The sequence below is a fragment of the Gymnoscopelus braueri genome (genome assembly GCF_963280865.1).
Source record: "Gymnoscopelus braueri genome assembly, chromosome: 14".
Lineage (NCBI taxonomy): Eukaryota > Metazoa > Chordata > Actinopteri > Myctophiformes > Myctophidae > Gymnoscopelus > Gymnoscopelus braueri.
In genome coordinates, this window is record NC_137619.1 from 20,649,423 (window position 1) to 20,667,624 (window position 18,202).

The window sequence follows — 18,202 nt, forward strand, 5'->3', positions numbered from 1 at the left end:
CTACAAAGCTTGTGCACCCAAAATACTCATTTGCATTTCCCTCAAGAATACACGCGCACTAAATAATTCAAAATGCATTGTAAAAGGCGAGTACCATTCAGCTGACAAAACGGAGGGACTTGAAATATTAATGACAGGCTTGCTTGATATATTCCATTTCCTGTGAGACTTCCTCTGTTCTTTGGGTAGAGTTGAGATTAACTGTCTGTTGACATAGTGTACAGTACAGTACACTACACAGCACCCTCAGAGTACAGTAGACAACAGTGCAGTAGGACATGACCGGTACTTTTACTACAGTGATACTGTTCATTTAACTCCAAACTTCCAAAGACTGTACAAATGGAATCAAATGGACCCGTAAAGGACCCTTACAGGTCCAATGTATAGTGGTGATAAGACCAAAGAGTTGTTTTACACCAAAATACAAAACCTTTACAAAAGCTGTGAAAATTCAAAAAATAACCAAATGTATGTGGTAAAAAGGTGGTGATGATGACTGATCTTTTTGGTGCAAGAAATGTCAATAGTGATCAGCCAAGACAACTCCCTATGGTATCTATTCTCCCCCAGGTAGTCAAAATGTTTAAAAGATGCTGAAGTTGTACTCTGCAATCTCATATAAAGAAAGAAAAACACATGAGAACTGAGGCATCTCATTCTTGTTCCAGAATAGAAGCAAAGCAATCAGTCTGTACAGTGTGTGCCTGTTCACTATGCACTGCTGTCTAAAAACACAAGCCAGTTCAGTTCATTCATTCAGCTATCATCGCCTGCAGACTGCAGCACACTGTAGCCATCCCAATTTTACCCGCTATGCTTGCAAGCCTCTGCCTAGTGTAGTTGTGCTGTCTGCAGTTAAGAAACTTGTTACCCTACAGTATCTAAGCAGTCTAACGTCCATGCACTATGTCCGCATTTATGTGAGCTTAGTATAGCCATGACTTTTACCCTGTATAACGTGTATCATTAGTGCTGCTGATGCACCAGTACTATACTAGCAGCACTCTGGTATTCCCAGCTTCACTCTGGAATTCCCTACACTGCAAATCTTGGAGAGTTAATTGAAGTCTGAGAGCTGGACTCTCATGAGTGAATATTGATGCTCCAGATTTGGCATTGTACATTCCATATAGAATGTATAATGTTACATCTATTGTAAAGCAGTAAGCAGCATCTGCTGTCAAATGTGCAGTGTAGTCTACTGTATATCCTGCAGTGTGTGTTCCATTAAGAGGAGTCTTGTGCTTTGTCCTGAATCTACCACTGTGGCGGCATCTTCTGTCAATAATCTAAATGTAATTAGGGATCCTAGCAATGAACCCTGTTGTATCTGTTAGGATTATTCTGAGCTGGGCAGTGCAGTCCCTCTTGTATTTGCCATTCTTCTTCTTCTCTTCTACAAGGAAATCTGTCTTCCCATGTACAAAAATAAACACATGTTTTCACAACTGTCTAACTTCCTCAGCTGGCTAATAGTGGGCTAATAGTTGTGGGCTAATAGTCCTGATGGTGGCACTACAGCAACCGTCTAAAGTTAGACATTTGAAAATCCAGAACAAATCATTTGTCACATGCTACCACTTTGCAACTTCCACCAAAATGAAGGGCCAAGTGAGCAGAAATGTTTGCATCAAGCTGGCTGGAATTATGAAGTCCATCACTTGTTTTTCTCAAAAACGGTAAAACTATTTTAACCCATCTCCTCCCACATTCAATACTCAGTTTATACCAAACTCTCTATACTGTATCTTCAGAATGTTGCTTTGAGAAGGCACCTATCCTCTTTCACTTTGAGTTAGCATGCATCCTCTTTCGCTTTGAGTAGGCATGCATTATCTTTTGCATTGAGTAGGCGCACGTCATTCTTTTGCTTTGAGTAGCCCACCTCCCAAAACCTACCCCAAAAAAACATGTTCTCAGTAGATCTGCACAAATCACATAGGAGGTCTAGTTCTGATTAACAATGGCCGATTTTTTACGAAAGGTGACAAGTTTGCATGTCTGTTGTGTGATTTGATATATCTCTCTTAAATCTCATTAAGAACCCCTCAATGCCCCTTACGAGCAGGCTGGTGCCTTCAACTTTGCACTACATTGATCCAATGGTGCTATCTTGCAGATTATGGATGCCATTGTAGTTTGCAAGCCTGAAAGATTTTATCTATGTCAATATTTGTTAACTCATTAAGCAATAAGTTAACCAGGGAGTGAATGGAGCAGCACATCTTCGGATCGCGTTATCTCTGGTTCTGTGTGAAAAAAATCATTTCTTTTTTCAAAACTTGTCCAAAATCGTCCTTGGCAGGCTGGGCCATAGCAGAATTTAACGAATTAATTCGTCCATGGCAGTTAATGAGATAACTCTTTTACTGCCATGGACGCGTTAACTCGTCGAATTCTGCTAAGGCGCAGCCTGCTGTCGACGAGTTTGGACGAGTTTTCATTCTTTAATTGTCTTATAAAAGATTGCACTGTGATCTATAATCCGGAGTGACCACTTTCACTGTAACTCACACGGATCCGGAAATAACGTCATCAGAAGATTTCCGCCTCCATCCACTTCCTGTTTATTGGTTTCCTGCAAATGCTTGTAACTTGAGTTCATTTGTTTTGCCCTGGATTCGACGAGACACAGTGGTTTCAACTTGCTCTAAGGAAGCGATAGTTTTCTCTGCACAACGAACTGTGATCCGCTTTGTGTGTACCAACCGTCTGACAAGCGATCATAATGTATATAAATGTTCTGTGGCCAGTTGGGGAGGTGGGAAAGACGTGCATTTTTGACAAAAGATGTTGTTTTCAGCGTGCCAGTGGCAGGGAAAGTTACCTCACAGGTGAATTATTTTTCCTCTGGGGATCGGCCACAGATCCTGTTTGTGTCTACACACGGTGGATCGATGGATCATTATGACAAACAAAGAGCTGTAAAATGTTCCAGCTATCCAAACCCTGAATTCATAAAGTAATCTTGTGCAACAGCAGTTATACTCCCACACTACGTGCAGGGTTTGATTTCAAATTTCATTTGATTTACCCATTTAACAAACAAAAATAGTTAAAAGATGATGACTTCTGAAAGTCATCATCTTTATCTTCTTCACAATCTTCCGCTTCATGATCTTTTCATAGCCATCTTCCTTTTCTGTACTTGGACCCAGTTCCTTGCGGCTACATTTTGATTTTGATTCTGCTGTTACCTGCTCTGGTTGAAGGTGTGTATCTTGACACGGTGATGCGTGTACTTCTGCAGAATCTTCTTGGTGTCCTCGTCTGTGTTGAAGGAGTTCATGAGAACAAGAGGAACATCTGTGTTGTACGTCTTGTTCAAATGCTGCATGAGAGAGAGAGAAAGGACGTGTAGGGGGTCAGATAAAAGACAAAGAAGAATTACACAAAGGTGGAAAACATATATGTTGAAATGCTATTGAAATGCTATTGACCATAATCACCCGGCAGCCATTTTGACCTTACATACTCTGTGTGGGAAACCTGATTACTTGACGCTTGTAAGTGATCAAATGAAAAACCACGCAATTTTGCAAGAATGTTCTGTTGCTCATTGAGGCAGTAGGAGAGAGAGAGAGAGAGAGAGAGAGAGAGAGAGAGAGAGAGAGAGAGAGAGAGAGAGAGAGCGAGAGAGAGAGAGAGAGAGAGTGGACACTCTTAACCGAATGAAACACTGCAAGTGATGAAAAGCATGCATCCTGTTAACCCATTCCAGAACAGTAGGCCTACTGACATCCTTGAACGTGGTCACTCATTCATGCTCAGTACTAGACACATTCTAATTCTATTGAGACAAAATATGCAACCTTGGCAGCTGCCTGGCGAAGGCTTGTGAGACGACACATCCACAACTCTAGAGTAACCTCATGGTATTACACTGGTTGTTCAAAGTTTCTAACCCAACATGAACCCTAGCACCCCTATTCTGGGGGCAAACGTTCAGCGAAAATAGAAAATCTAGATCACAACGCGTCGCAATGTGATGCAATCGTCAATATACATAACATGTATTTTCAGCTGAGATATTGTATAGAGGGGAAAAGGAGGGGGCCTAATATAGAGCCCTGAGCGACTCCTGTCATCAAATAGGGTTTAAGTGGTTAATGACTAAAGTATTGGGACCAGCATGCTAAAATTGAATCCAACCCACTTCTTTTAACATAAACTACTTCAGTTGCTCATGTAGAATTTTGTGATTCAGAGGTATGTTTAGGTAAAGCTTATTAATATCAAAATATTATGTATTATTGTTTTATCTAAGTTTATTTGCAGGAATTTCTGTCATGTTTAGACTGGGAGAAGACAAATGTCCTTGATCTGGATTCAAACCCAAAACCCTGCAGCTATGGGTCAGCACATGCAGTGGTTTTACATAGGCCATAACAATAGAAGTGTTATTGTTATGGTGAGTTGCTAGGAATTATGGTCATATTATTATGGTCTAAGTAAAACCACAGAATTACCCTGTTGAGACACTGTGGAGTCTCTTAATATTTTTATAAACCAAGTAAGGACCTTAAAAAGGTGCCGTTAATACAAAAATAAAAATAAAACTACATTCTGATAGTAATCATGCTAGAGTGAGTGGTCTCCCCATGTTTCTAGCTCCTTTAAGGCAGTGAGTGCACTGTGGTTGGCACTTGCTGTTTCTGGCTTTTCTTCACACTATGACATTTCTCAATAATCCCACTAGCTCATACAGTAAGTAAACATTCTCTATTACTTAGGTTAAATACATATTCTGATTAACTACATCCTTTGTGTGATATCATCGCTCAACAAGCACAAGTATGTTTAACATACAGTACTTAAATGACAAGTGAGAGACCACAGAAAAAAGGTCTACATAGTACGCTACACTTTTCAACATGTTGACCATGGGAGTGTGGTTTAACAAAACCACAAGCAAGGGCAGGGCTGAATAAGGAGTGGAAGTGAGTAAACTGCCATAACCTAACCCTGAAATTATGTAATATTGTCATATGACATCCATGAACTCCCCTTTTGAAGGGAAAATACATTTGATAATACTGGACAATACTTAGCATTTATTTAATCTACTCTTAAATTGAGCAACATGACATGATATGTAAATTTGGTGTTAAATATTGGACTGTAAAAAACAAAAACAAAGAACATCATCCACAAGAAATGTTGTACAATTATGTCCCTAACCGAGCTTCCACCAATAGGCTCTATGCACAGCAACCGTATTGAAAACAAATTGGGCCTCTTCCTTACTTCCTTCACAGGTCTTATAAATGATACAAATTAAGGCTCTGTTCCATTCTGGTCAAACAGAGTCAGCTGGGTGCTGATTTTGTGCATGTTGGCTCACTGGAAACACTCTGCTACATCAGTGTGGTCCAGGTACCCTCATGGTTCCTTGAGGGGGTTCCAAATGGCCCCTTACGGGTGTGTAACTCTGAGAGTGTACAAATACGGGTCCATTTGGTTCCATTTGTACACTCTCAGGGGGTCCTTGAAATTAAAAAGTTTGAGAACCACTTCTACACTACATGGAACAGAGCCTTCATTAGTATAATTGGTAAGACCTAAGGAATTAAGGAAGAGGCCCAATTTCTTTCCAATATGGCTGCTGTGCAGAGCCTATTATACAGTCAAGTGGTTCCCTAATCTGATAAATGTAATTAGATGTAGTTAGATGTACCTAGTAGGGGCTGAAATGGAACTGGGCCAAATAAAAGTAAACGTGTGGTCACCTGACTGAAGGCAGCCTGCCTGCCTTGATAGCTGGCCTGCCTGCCTTGATAGCTGAGAGAAGTGAGAGAAGGGGGGGGGGGCGGCTCACACAGAGAAAAGATGTGTTTATGGGGCCTTCAGCGTATGGTGTCCATTTTCTACCCCCCCCCCCCCCCCCCCTAAATGGATGGATTGAGTCCTGAAGTAATCTGACCAGACCTGCGGAGAAGATGGATGGATGCCCATCCCCCTCCCCTCCCCAACACTAATGCCTGTGGGAGGTGAGTGGGACACAGAGCTCAGTGTGTTTGAGAGAGGCTGTTATGAAACACCAATCCAACACAAAACAGACAAACAGACACACACACAGACAGACAGACAGACACACACACACACGCACGCACGCACGCACGCACGCACGCACGCGCGCACGCACGCACGCACGCGCGCGCGCACACTTCACACACATGCACGCACACACACTGCGGCCAAAACATGCATATAAACAGTGGAAGGGAAATACACCTCAAAAGTTTTATTTTATTTTATTCTATTGGCCAAGTGAAGGCCACACATCTGGAATGTGATGTCGTGGTTGCTCATGTTGCAATCATAACAGAACGACAGTGAAAGAAAAATCTATAAATGCAAGAATGTATAAATAGGGAACAAAATATAAAAACGACAAGTGGTGTGCACGAGAGCTTGCCTGCACAGTATCTGGAGTGTTAAAATTAACTTGAGCACACACACACACACACACACACACACACACACACACACACACACACACACACACACACACACGAGCGCACACACACACACACACACACACACACACACACACACACACACACACACACACACACACACACACACACACATCCCCACACACACAAACACACACACACACACATCTCAGCTTCAGCACACTACGGTCTCTGTATCCCTGCCAGTTCTGCAGACCTGTGTGTAGACCAAAAGATCCTCTTTGAGCTCAACTGGCAGCGCACACACACACACACACACACACACACACACACACACACACACACACACACACACACACACACACACACACACACACACACACACACACACACACACACACACACACACAGGCCCTTTCAAGAGAACCCCTCAGATCACTTTCAAATGCTCACGTCTCAAGGTGTGTGTGTGTGTGTGTGTGTGTGTGTGTGTGTGTGTGTGTGTGTGTGTGTGTGTGTGTGTGTGTGTGTGTGTGCGCGCACGCGTGTGTGCGTGCGTGTGTGTGTGTGTGTGTGTGTATTTATATATATATATTATACCGTATATTCTGTATAAAGAACTCTCTCTCCAACAGCATTTCAGATATGTGTAGTATATAAAAGTAAATAAAAGTAAATAAAAGCTTGTGCCTGATGGATTGGAAAGAGTACTGGGGATGGATGACACTTGACACATGCTTGTAATTTTCAATTCCAGAAGAGTTGAACTGGAGGTATTTTTTGATAATTATCTCTAAAGCCCATTTCCCAGAACTTTGCAAGCACACTGATTATGTGTACAAAGCATCTGCTTCACCCTGGATGCTCAGATGAGTCCATGCAACTTCCAGACACTTGTAAAATAAAGGCAGGAGGAGTGAGGTATACACCCTGGGGAAGTCGTTGCCAAAACAAGTTAATAAAAACCTCCATTTGGACCAGATGTTTTACGCTCTCTGCACTCAATGACTCGCAGACAAGCATCATTTCCTGGATTCTGCATGCTCTGTCTGACTGGGACTCCCTCTTTTCAGGGTGTTTCACCCCTGATACACCTATCCCTAACCTTAACCTCACACAAACTATGCCTAAACCTAACCTTAACCCCAACTGTGTCGTCACAGTAACTACGCCAAAACCTAACCTCAAAACCATGCACATCCGAGGTGAAACTCTCTGAAAAGAGGGACTCTTCTGTCTGACCTCCACATGATCCCACCCCTCCGGAGCATCCCCACCCGTTATGACATCACAGTGACATCATAAGGGCTGGCACAGATGCCGGCCAGCTGGTGCTGGTTTGAGGGAACACACCCACACACACTGTAATGGGACTTACCCGTGAGTGTGACCATGTCACAGCCAACATTAACTAAAGAATTTAACATCAACTGCGCGTCTTTAGCATAAAGCTGATGACAGTCACAGAGTTTGTGCAGCGTTGAAAACTGAAAATGTTAAGGTGGATTTCCTGCTTCATTTTGTATAGTAAGCATCCTGGCAACTATAATTGCAATTCCAGTCCATCCAATCAATTATTCAATTAATTTCAGGTATCCAAGGTGAGTATCTTCTTGGTTACTTTTTTTTCTCTCCCAGATTTAGCCATTAAGCCAATTCCCCCCATGTTTAAAGGCCCTGTCACTTACAACCCCTACTTTTTGGTCTTAGGAAAGGTGTAGACAACCACATGTCTCCTCCAATACAAGTCGCCAGTCACTTCTTTTCAAAGTTTCAGTCACATTTTCTATGTAATCGTGTAGGCCTTGTCTGTGGTGTGTCACTCACCTCTATCTGTTGCACAGTGAGGTCTAGGAAGGTATTCTCGTTGCGGACACTGATGAGGCTCTTTGGGCCCTTGCAGCCCATGCTGGTCCCCAGACCTCCATTGAGTTTCACCACCACCAGCTTGTTGAGGCTTTCGGCCACACTGTCTGGGAGGCCGCGAGCAGCTATTTTATCATAAGGCTGGATCTGTGGGAGAGAAAGGGAAGGGACAAAAAGAAAGGGAGAGAATAATTTTGTTACCAATTTTTTTGTTGTTGAGCAAATTGCTTTGCAGAGCAACAAGCAACATGAATGTAGATGAAAGCAAGAGACTTGTGCTTTTTTTAGAGTATTTTACCGTTTGTTTTTTTTACCGCGGGTTGCGGGGCGGGTTGAGCCATAGATTTATATATGGGTTCGCGGGGCGGGTTGAGGCGGGTTGGGTTCCGTGGTGGGGCGGGTCATGAAAAAACCCGACCCGCACATCACTAGTACATATACATATCTGTCTGTTTGTGCATTTGCATCTATCCGTGTATGTCTGTTTGTATGTGTATCTGCCAGTATCTGTGTGCAAGTACATGTATGTACAATGTTCAAATATATCAATTAGCCTATATTGACTTAACAGTTTAGACTTAACATACACAACACTGTCGGTTTCAAATGTCACAGAATGTTGGCTAAGCAGCAGAAGACACTGAGGTGAGAGAGGGAGAACGATAGGGAGAGAGAGAGAAAGGCTTGAGTGAGCGGTCAAGCCACTTTCTGGGGTCAATATTAGGACTCTCTCATCAGCACTTTCATACAGCTTGTTTTGACTGTTTCGTCTCTCTCCGGCAAAAGAAAAACATAGAGAAAACCAGGATGACAGATACTCGAAAAGAGAAAGAGAGGACAGGAGAGAACTAGAGAGAGTGGAGACATAATTGGACAGAGGTAAAGATATACAGTTGATAGAGAAAGTTATGGATGGAGACAGACGGAGACAAATGCATATAAAGAGGATTTGTTTAAGAGAGACATAGAGGGAAAATATAGGGTGAAAAATGTGAGTGGCGGATCTAATGGCACCAGTCGGTCTGAGAAAAGACTCATAGGATGAATTATAAGTCAACTAACCTGATTAATCCTATCATATGCTTTTATGACAAAAACACTAAGCATCATTCAACAAAAAATCTATAGTATATAAAGCAAAGCAATATATAGCATATACGTATAGACATACATCATTTTAAAACCACAAGGCCACTGAGCTGGCCACAGGAACGCAGTGGATGATCGCAAATGATGTGAACAACAAAAAGGTCAGTGTTCTTACACTTTTGAAGATTTTAGTCAGCCGTGAGAAATCTAGCATCCATACCTACAAGCAGCTAAGCGAGGCACTCAGTGATCATTACAAGATGAAAACACTCGTCATTGCGGAATAATTACATTTTTAATAGAGAAATCAACAAGACAGCAAGTCTCCTTCTGATTTATATGGTAGAATTGAAGAAACTGTCAACTCACTGTTATTTCCGTACACATCTTAATTATTTACTCCGTGACCATTTGGTTTGTTGTGGAAATTCCCCTGCAGGCTTAATGAATACTGAGTAAGAACAATCAATAAAGATGAATACACAATTCACTCTTGGTCTGGTTTAATGTTTACGAGCATTGGAGAGCACACAGGAGTCTGGCTCTCTAAGGGAGCTGGTGAGATTACAAGAGTTTTTAAGGGAGGGCTTTTCACACAAGCATAAGACTCTATTGTTAATAATGACCTTGCTGCAATAGCTCAACCGAAAGGTATGCATACAAGATCAAGAATCCACTCACTAGACAAAATGATTTCTGTCTGCAAAAAGCAACATAATGAAAATTCCAGCAAAGCCAGGTGCAACATTATAATTTTCCATCACAGGTTTAAAAGCTGAGGCCGTGTAAAGAAACTTTCTTTGGAGCGAAGGCTGAATTTTCAGGAGAACTGAAAGAAACTGGGAACATATGTGTCTATATGTCTACCACTGCCTTTTCCAGGGTGACGTGTATTTTTCAATGAGTTATGGACCACATTTTGCAGGAACATGTGATCTGCCTCCTGGAAGACATTTTATCAAGAGATGAAGTCCTGAGTTGTCTGGAAAAGTATGGTGTTCAAGTGAAATGGGTCAAGTGTAAGTTCATGGAAAGCAGTGTGCAGTACTTGGGCTCTACTCTATCCCACAGAGAAGGTGGCAGTTATGGTTAATAACTTAATGATCAAAGCCTCGATCACCAATGTCGCTGAATGATTTCTCAGACGTGCAGTATGCATGTTTCATGATAAATGTATCCACCCTGCTGGAAATGGACAGCTGAATGCGAGAAAGCGTTCACAAAAAGAAAGACACAGTTGCTACAAAGCAAAGCTAGTCTGAGTTCCCTGAAGTTCTTGTTTAAAACAGAAACAAACGAGAAGCAAAGCAGATGTGCACTATGGCACAAAGAAGCAAGTGAAGCTAGCCTGTGATGCATCTCCTTGTGGGATGAGAGCTGTAGTATTGCACATCATGGAAAATTGTGAAGAAAAGCGAACTTCATTTGCGTCACATACTCTGACTGATGCAGAGAGTAAATATGCACAAATACAAAAGGAAGCTCTATCCATCATCTTAGGAAAGGGTTCCACAATTATCTCTGCGGGAGAATGTTTAATATTCTCATCACTGATAAAAAGCCACACTGGGTAAATGCGGGACCAAGGTTAACCAAACCCCACCTTAACTGCTCTGAGAATGCAGTAGTGAGCAGTGGGCATTGATACTCATGGCTTACAGCTATGACATAGAGTATGAGAAGTCGACAGAGCATGAAAACGCAGAAAAACATTCCTGGCTGCTGAGACCAGACAATGACAAAACAGCTGAACAAAACAATATCTTCTACTTCTCATTAGTCGATAACCCACCTGTGCATGCAAACAAGCAGAAAGCGCAAATTTAAAGAGTGTTGAAATGGATGGCCAAACCAGATTCACGATGAGGCATTTTTAATTCGGAGGAAGTAGCTAACTGAAGAGCAAGGGTGTGTTCTATGGGGTTCCAAGTGTAATTGATTCCACAGCACACAGAGAAAAACTACAGTGACACACCAGACACCCACACAGGTTCTTGGAGTAGATGCTCAGCAGATGACCGTCAGCAGATGAAGTAAACTATGAAGAAGTGGGGCCTGACCGACAGCGCAGCATGTAAGTGTGGCGAGCCTGAGCAGACCGCAGAACACATCATCACCACCTGTCTCCTGTACAGACCAATTTCAGAGACCGGCCTCTTTCAGATGAGACCAGAGACAAGGGCGTGGCTACACGACACTGAGTTGGACATTTGACGATGATACACGAAAGAACAGACTGGCAAACTTCCTGGACCTGTTCCTAAAGTGTATGCTGAGAACTAGATTCAGTCTGCTCAAGCAAAGATTGCGAGATTTGTTGATGAGATTTAAAAACAAAAGAATTACCATGATGAAGCAACTTTCATGAGGGAACGTTAAAGTGGTTAAATGCAGTGGTGGTTAAGCGCCCTGTCACAACCTGATCGGTCGGACAGAGCAAGAGCATTGACCACTTGCTATGCTCAACTTTACCTCAAGTGTCTCAAACTAGATAAGATAACGGTAAGACCTGTATTGTTAGAAGGATGCATTCAAGATAATGTAAAGAGTGCTGTGTTCATCCCTATATGGGCAGAAACCTGTTAATTCATTGCAATGGTACAGCACAGTACAATGAACATACTGTACAATAACATGCGTGCACAATGCACATGCAACAGCCACGTGCCATGCGAATGGCAACAACGTGCAGCATAGCATGTAAGCTACATTTCTTTGACAAAAGACTTTCAGGTCTTTTAACTCCAGTTTGTTGCCTCCCATTTTCATTCTCTCTCAGATACCAGACAGATACCAGGTTCATTTGTTGACCTGGCATCCTATTAGTGTGTATAGTCTCAATGTACATATTATTATTTTTTTAATATTATTGCGAACGCGGAAGGAGGCGTGCCAAAGGCGCGCCTCCGGCCAAGTGGAGCTTACTATGAAACCGTGCTCGGGTTGTGTGTGTCTCCGTCTGCCTGTGGCGCTGCCTGTGTGCAGCCGCGCCCCCATGTCACTCACGCTCTCATTGGCTGCTGACAGATCTCAGAGTGGAGCTTACTATGAAACCAACCCGATCGCCCCCCAAACACGGTGAAATAGCACGGATTGACAAACGGCAATTCCGTGCATAGATGACTAGGAACTCCGAAACTCCGTGCATAGGAGAACCATATCCCCCCCATTAACAAACGGCAATTCCGTGCATAGATGACTAGGAACTCCGAAACTCCATGCATAGGAGAACCATAGTCCATATCCCCCCCATTAACTTCAATACGAGGCGGAGGCAGTCACGTGACTTTCTCTCTACGCTCTCCCCATCACGGTGAAATAACACAGATTACAAGTCCGTAAATACACAACATAACAATTTAAAAAAGGCAAAAGAAATAATAGGGCTGTGTTCGCTTCCCGCGTTCGCGCGTCTTACTTGTTATAATGTTTAGACTGATGATAGGTTATTGGTTATAGGTTATATGATCCTAGGTTACTGAGGCACTATCTCAAAACATTTGAGATAGTTTATGTTGTTTATGTTTATGATGTTTATGTTGCTTACTGTAAATCGCTTTGGATTTAGAGCGTCTGCTAAATGCTAAAATTGTAATTTGGCTTTTGTATTTTGCACGATGTCCTAGTTATTTGGGTTTGTGAAATAGCCTTATTTATTATTAAATAATAGGCTATGGGGTGGGGGCGCCAGGTAAAATCCTGCCTCGGGCACCAAATTCCTCAGGGCCGGCACTGTGCTCAAGAGAAGCACCACCAGTCAGTCTCTCTCTCTCTCTCTCTCTCTCTCTCTCTCTCTCTCTCTCTCTCTCTCTCTCTCTCTCTCTCTCTCTCTCTCTCTCGAATTCAGCTTGAATCAATGAGTTGATTATTCTTTTTTTATGAGGCATTTTAAAAGACATCTGAAGAACTACAAACAATGAAGAGAGGAATACAGGCTCACCAAATGATAACCAGATGTTGTACTGGGTTGGGTTACTAGCGTGCATGTCTGTGTGTTCATCTAGTTAATTTGTGTATGTTCATTTAGTGTCTGTGTTCATTTCTTGAATTTAAGCATCACAGATTTCAGAGTCTATAACCAGGGCATTGTAACTCTGTGCATGCCTGAGTTTAACAGTTTCTACAATTACTGTGTGTGTGTGTCTGTGTGTGCGTGCGTGCGTGCGTGCGTGCGTGCGTGCGTGCGTGCGTGCGTGCGTGCGTGCGTGCGTGCGTGCGTGCGCGTGCGTGTGCGTGTGCGTGTGCACAGCTGCACGCACACAAAAACAAAAAACCTCCAGGGTCACTTCTCACCCTGTTGGCTTTCCTGTTTAAAGCGCTGAGTCACCAGTCCCTGGGTCTGAGACCTCCAGCATGCCCGAAACTGGACCCAGAGCAAGTCCCCCAGAGTGGAAACATAAGGCCGTGTCTCTGTGGCCAATGAGGATGGCCTTACTAACACAACAAACAACTTCTGACAGCTCTCTCTAAGCCTCTGTACTCCCCTGGGTTCCTCCTCTGGCAAAGAGAGAGAGGGACAGGGAGGGAAGGAGGTGAAAGACAGGAAAGGGAGTGTGAGGGGGAAAAAAAGTCAAAGAGAGAGATAGATATAGATAATGTAGTGTGTGCGTGCGTGCGTGCGTGCGTGCGTGCGTGCGTGCGTGCGTGCGTGCGTGCGTGCGTGCGTGCGTGCGTGCGTGCGTGCGTGCGTGCGTGCGTGCGTGCGTGTGCACGTGTGCTGTATGTGTGAGTAGTGTGGGGTGTTTTGAGAGAAATGTGAAACATGTGTTTTGCAGCCAGACTCCCCATCTGAGCCCTGTACACCTGAACGGGAAACTTTAGCTTCAGAAACACAAAGTGCCATCAAAAGGAATGAAAGATGAGGAAAGAAAGAAAATCCTTCAGGGAGTTATTTTGGGCCTGGGTTTGGAGTTATGGTTACAATCTGGGTTGGGTTTAGGTTAGTGGTGACAGTAGGCAATATGGGTTGTATCATTCAATTCAACAGATAGAGAGGCTATCTGGGAAACAGGCAGTCCCCGGTTCGCATCCCGGCCCTGACTATGTACAGTAGGGGCCGGGCGGGGACACATTTATTTGACTGTACGACCTAAGGTTCAAGAGTTATAGGCCAAAACGTGAAGGGCCCTGTTATAGCGCCACCATGAGGTCCATTTGAAAGATTTGGGGCAGAGGCTCTTCCTTGGCCTACTGGGACAGTGCGTGCAAGGTTTCCTGCTGATTGGTCCAACGGTGCCGGAGATTAGCTGTTCACAGAATGACACACTGACTGACGGACAGGACAGGAGCGATATGTCCTCTCTGGATAGAAGGATGCTGGAACACTATGTCATTATGACGTCATAAGGTTTCTTCCTGTGCATGCCGGTTTTGCATTGTGCCTGCAAAGCATTACTGCGCTTGTTTGCATAGTTAATTTCTGCGACTTGAACTTTGTAGAATTGAGATTCTAGTGGCTTTTTCGCACTAAATTTGTATCTTGAACTTTCAATTGAGGAGAGCAAATGTTAATCACAACAATAATAATGTATGTTGCAAATTTATATGAAAGCCTGCTGAACAGGCATCCCAACCAACCTGCAGGATTTGCTAGTGCAGCGACAGAAATCACCCTCTCCAACCGGCTTCCCACCTGCAAACACGGCCAATTGTCTTTATTGGACTGCCCAGCTGAACCGGATGCACCGTGGAGTATCTGAACCCCAGTCTCCATGGTGGTGGAGACTGGGGTTCATTTCAGTTTTCTCATACTGTACAAGAAACCCCCCAAGTAGGCACAGGCGCAGTCGCATCATAATATAATTCATATTTGTACTCTCTGCATGCCCCCTAGATTTAAGTCACTGCTTTGAATTTCAATTTGCTCTCTCTCTCTCTTTCTCTTAGTTTATATAAATAAATGGGTTAGGCTGGGTAGAGAATAGTGACACAGCTTCTCCTTGCTCGCCACAACCAAGAAACACAGACCAGGCTTGTGTGTGTGTGTGTGTGTGTGTGTGTGTGTGTGTGTGTGTGTGTGTGTGTGTGTGTGTGTGTGTGTGTGTGTGTGTGTGTGTGTGTGTGTGTGTGTGTGTGTGTGTGTGTGCCTGTATAAATGTGTGTGTGTGCCTGTATAAATGTGTGTGTGTGTGTGTGTGTGTGTGTGTGTGCGTGCATGCGTGTGTGTGTGTGCGTGTGTGTGTGCGTGCGCGCGTGCGTGCGTGCGTGCGTCTGTCTGTGCGTGCGTGCGTGCGTGTGTGCGTCTGTCTGTGCGTGCGTGCGTGCGTGCGTGCGTGCGTGCGTGTGGTAGACTGGAGGCTGGTATCGGCGCCAGTCCAGTGACTGGGGGAGTTTTGTGAATGTTCAGTGAGTAAGAACCAAACTTGGCACATGCTAGCTTCCATCACACATCTCTGGTGTTCAACTGCATCACTGTATCCGTGTGTGTTGAAATACACTAAGACCACCGTCTATGGCCTGAGAATCCATATATAATCTTTTTTATGGGTAAGACAAAGCTTTACAATTGAGGGTTCTCTTCCTCATTATAAGGGATTGTACTGGAATCTGACAGGATGTTGACACTCAACATCCTTAGAGAATTACAGGATATCATGTCTGTGTGATTAGCTCTCTTGCAAACAAACATTTGCATCACCATTTTAACTCAACTCAAATGTTCTTTGTTAAGTGCTGACACTATATGGCACCCATGTTTTATATAAGCTACCCACTTAAACCATATATACTTGGTCCTTTTTTTTCACGTACATCAAATATCTTTGGTGAAAGTAGCCGATCTACAAGCCGATTTACAACGCGTTGCATTGAGATCTGCTATTTTCATCCGATTTTTGACTATTATGACATGCCCAGAATAGCGATGCAAGGTGTATCTCTTTGTCCCCACCATGCTGGCGTGGGGCCAGTAGCTTTCAAATGATCACAGATTTATTCATAGCAAATGCATTTAGTACGGCTTGCTGACAGCAAGGAAGTGCTTTGAAACACCAATTGAATGGGGAGAGTGGTTTGAATGTGTTTACAATGCAGGCAATATTCCTGATACAAGTTCATATCATGGTTGAGATGATATCCTACCTGGACATGTCTTGTGCTTTATTTGCATCAAGATTTTTAAATTGCTTTCGAAACAGTACAATATAAGATAGCTTAAAAATTTAGTTTCCCAAAACATTCTACTCTAAAATCCAGCCTTCAGAACAAAGGGGTGAAAGATCTTCTGTTAATGCTTAATGGGTGGATTCTGACTGCCAGCTCTGAATACCTGACAGTCTGACTGACACAAAAAGTCTAGTGGAAGACTTCAAAATAACTCCCTCGTGACATGGCTTTTCAACTGAGGGGAGAACCAGAGAAGCTTAAACCTTTTAAAATCTCAGGCTTTGAAGCCCAGACAACACGGCAACCCGGCATGCCAAATCCAATGGGGAGCACTGCAAGCATCCCATGCTACTGAAAAAGGAAATCTAACTCCTTGACTGAAAGACAAGAAGGCAGACATGCCCTAGTCAACTCAAAAAGGAAAAAAAACATGACAATCAGTGTATTCTGGTGACTTGTTAAACGACAAAAACTCTTGACTTCACTCTTGTAATTGGAGCTGTCTGAATGAAGGAGAAGTCCATAATAACCCATCAGATAAGGGCAGTCAGGATGTAAAAAGGCGTAGTGATCCAGTTCGCCGCATTTGTCTCCTCCCCATTACGACGGCAACACACTTAACATGTGAAAGGAATAAGGGATGGGGATCATAGCGTTCGCCTGGATTCACCTGATCAGTGAAGAACGCTTTGTCCCATGAAGTTTGTACGCTCAGTGTAAGTTCCACATGGCACCACTCTAGAACAAAGAGCATGTAAGGAAACTGGATGCAGTGTTCCATTCCTTGTGCTAGTGACCTAGTCAAACCCCTCTTTAGAAGAACGTGCCAATAAGTGCTATAATGGCCCAGGTGTAAGGGGATTCAAGTGTCTATTGAAGAACAAAAGCACCTTTAACAAACAAAGAAAAGTGGAACATCCTTTAATGAATGGAGTGGTTTGAGTTGTCCTTAAATGGCTGTATGGGCACTGAATCAGGTTTCGAGGAATCAGGTTTCCATGCGCCCTAAATACCCTTCCCGCTCTTTCCCATTGGCTTCAGGCCTTGGGAGTGTTCTGAAACAATAGTGCATTACACTGTATTTATTACACGGTTTCATCTCTATGCTGTACACTGTTGACACCGGCTTGGATACGAGCCCTGTTATCAACTGTGTCATCTACTGTATAAGCTGACTCCCTTTTTAAGATGACCTGTCACTGTTCTGGTGGGAGAGGGCTTCGTGAATTGACTGAAATGTGTTGTTACAGAATGGGAACACTGGCTCATACATATGCTGGGCAATATGACTTTAAAAGCCTCATCAAGTTATTTATGGACCGCATTTTGATATATGCGATACTGTCCCATTTTCTTAAAACTTCCATATGCACAGTGTCTATGCATATCTTATAACAGTATAGGCTGTGTGAATAACGGGTCAACTAATGGGAGAAGGAGATTACTTTGCCGACTTGTTTTCTCTTCCAGTATAGTCAGTGGTGTGCTCCACCGTGTTACGCTATATACGTAGTATGCCATCCAAGAACATTTTTAAGAAATCGTATACCCTAGGCCTATCCTAACCATTTCATTCGTTGACCACGCACGAGCGTATACGCGTGTCGTGCGTGTGGGAGGGAATAATATCGTATACCCTCCGAGAAAACACCACTGAGTATATTGTTGAAAGACACATTAAAAGGCAACTTATTTTACATTTTTGAAAATTGTGCACAAGA

The 18,202-nt window shown here is 43.2% G+C and overlaps 1 protein-coding gene across 2 annotated transcripts in view; it reads right to left on the reverse strand.

Annotated features, from left to right (window-relative positions):
• Positions 1-18,202, reverse strand: part of ugp2b (UDP-glucose pyrophosphorylase 2b) — a 47,903-nt gene that overhangs the window by 15,148 nt on the left and 14,553 nt on the right. For both annotated transcript variants that reach the window (XM_080450274.1, XM_080450273.1), the window contains 2 exons: positions 8,250-8,435; positions 3,201-3,334 (listed from right to left, as the gene is read on the reverse strand). In XM_080450274.1, coding sequence (XP_080306400.1) covers positions 3,201-3,334; positions 8,250-8,435 — 320 coding nt within the window. The remainder of the gene's footprint in view (positions 1-3,200; positions 3,335-8,249; positions 8,436-18,202) is intronic.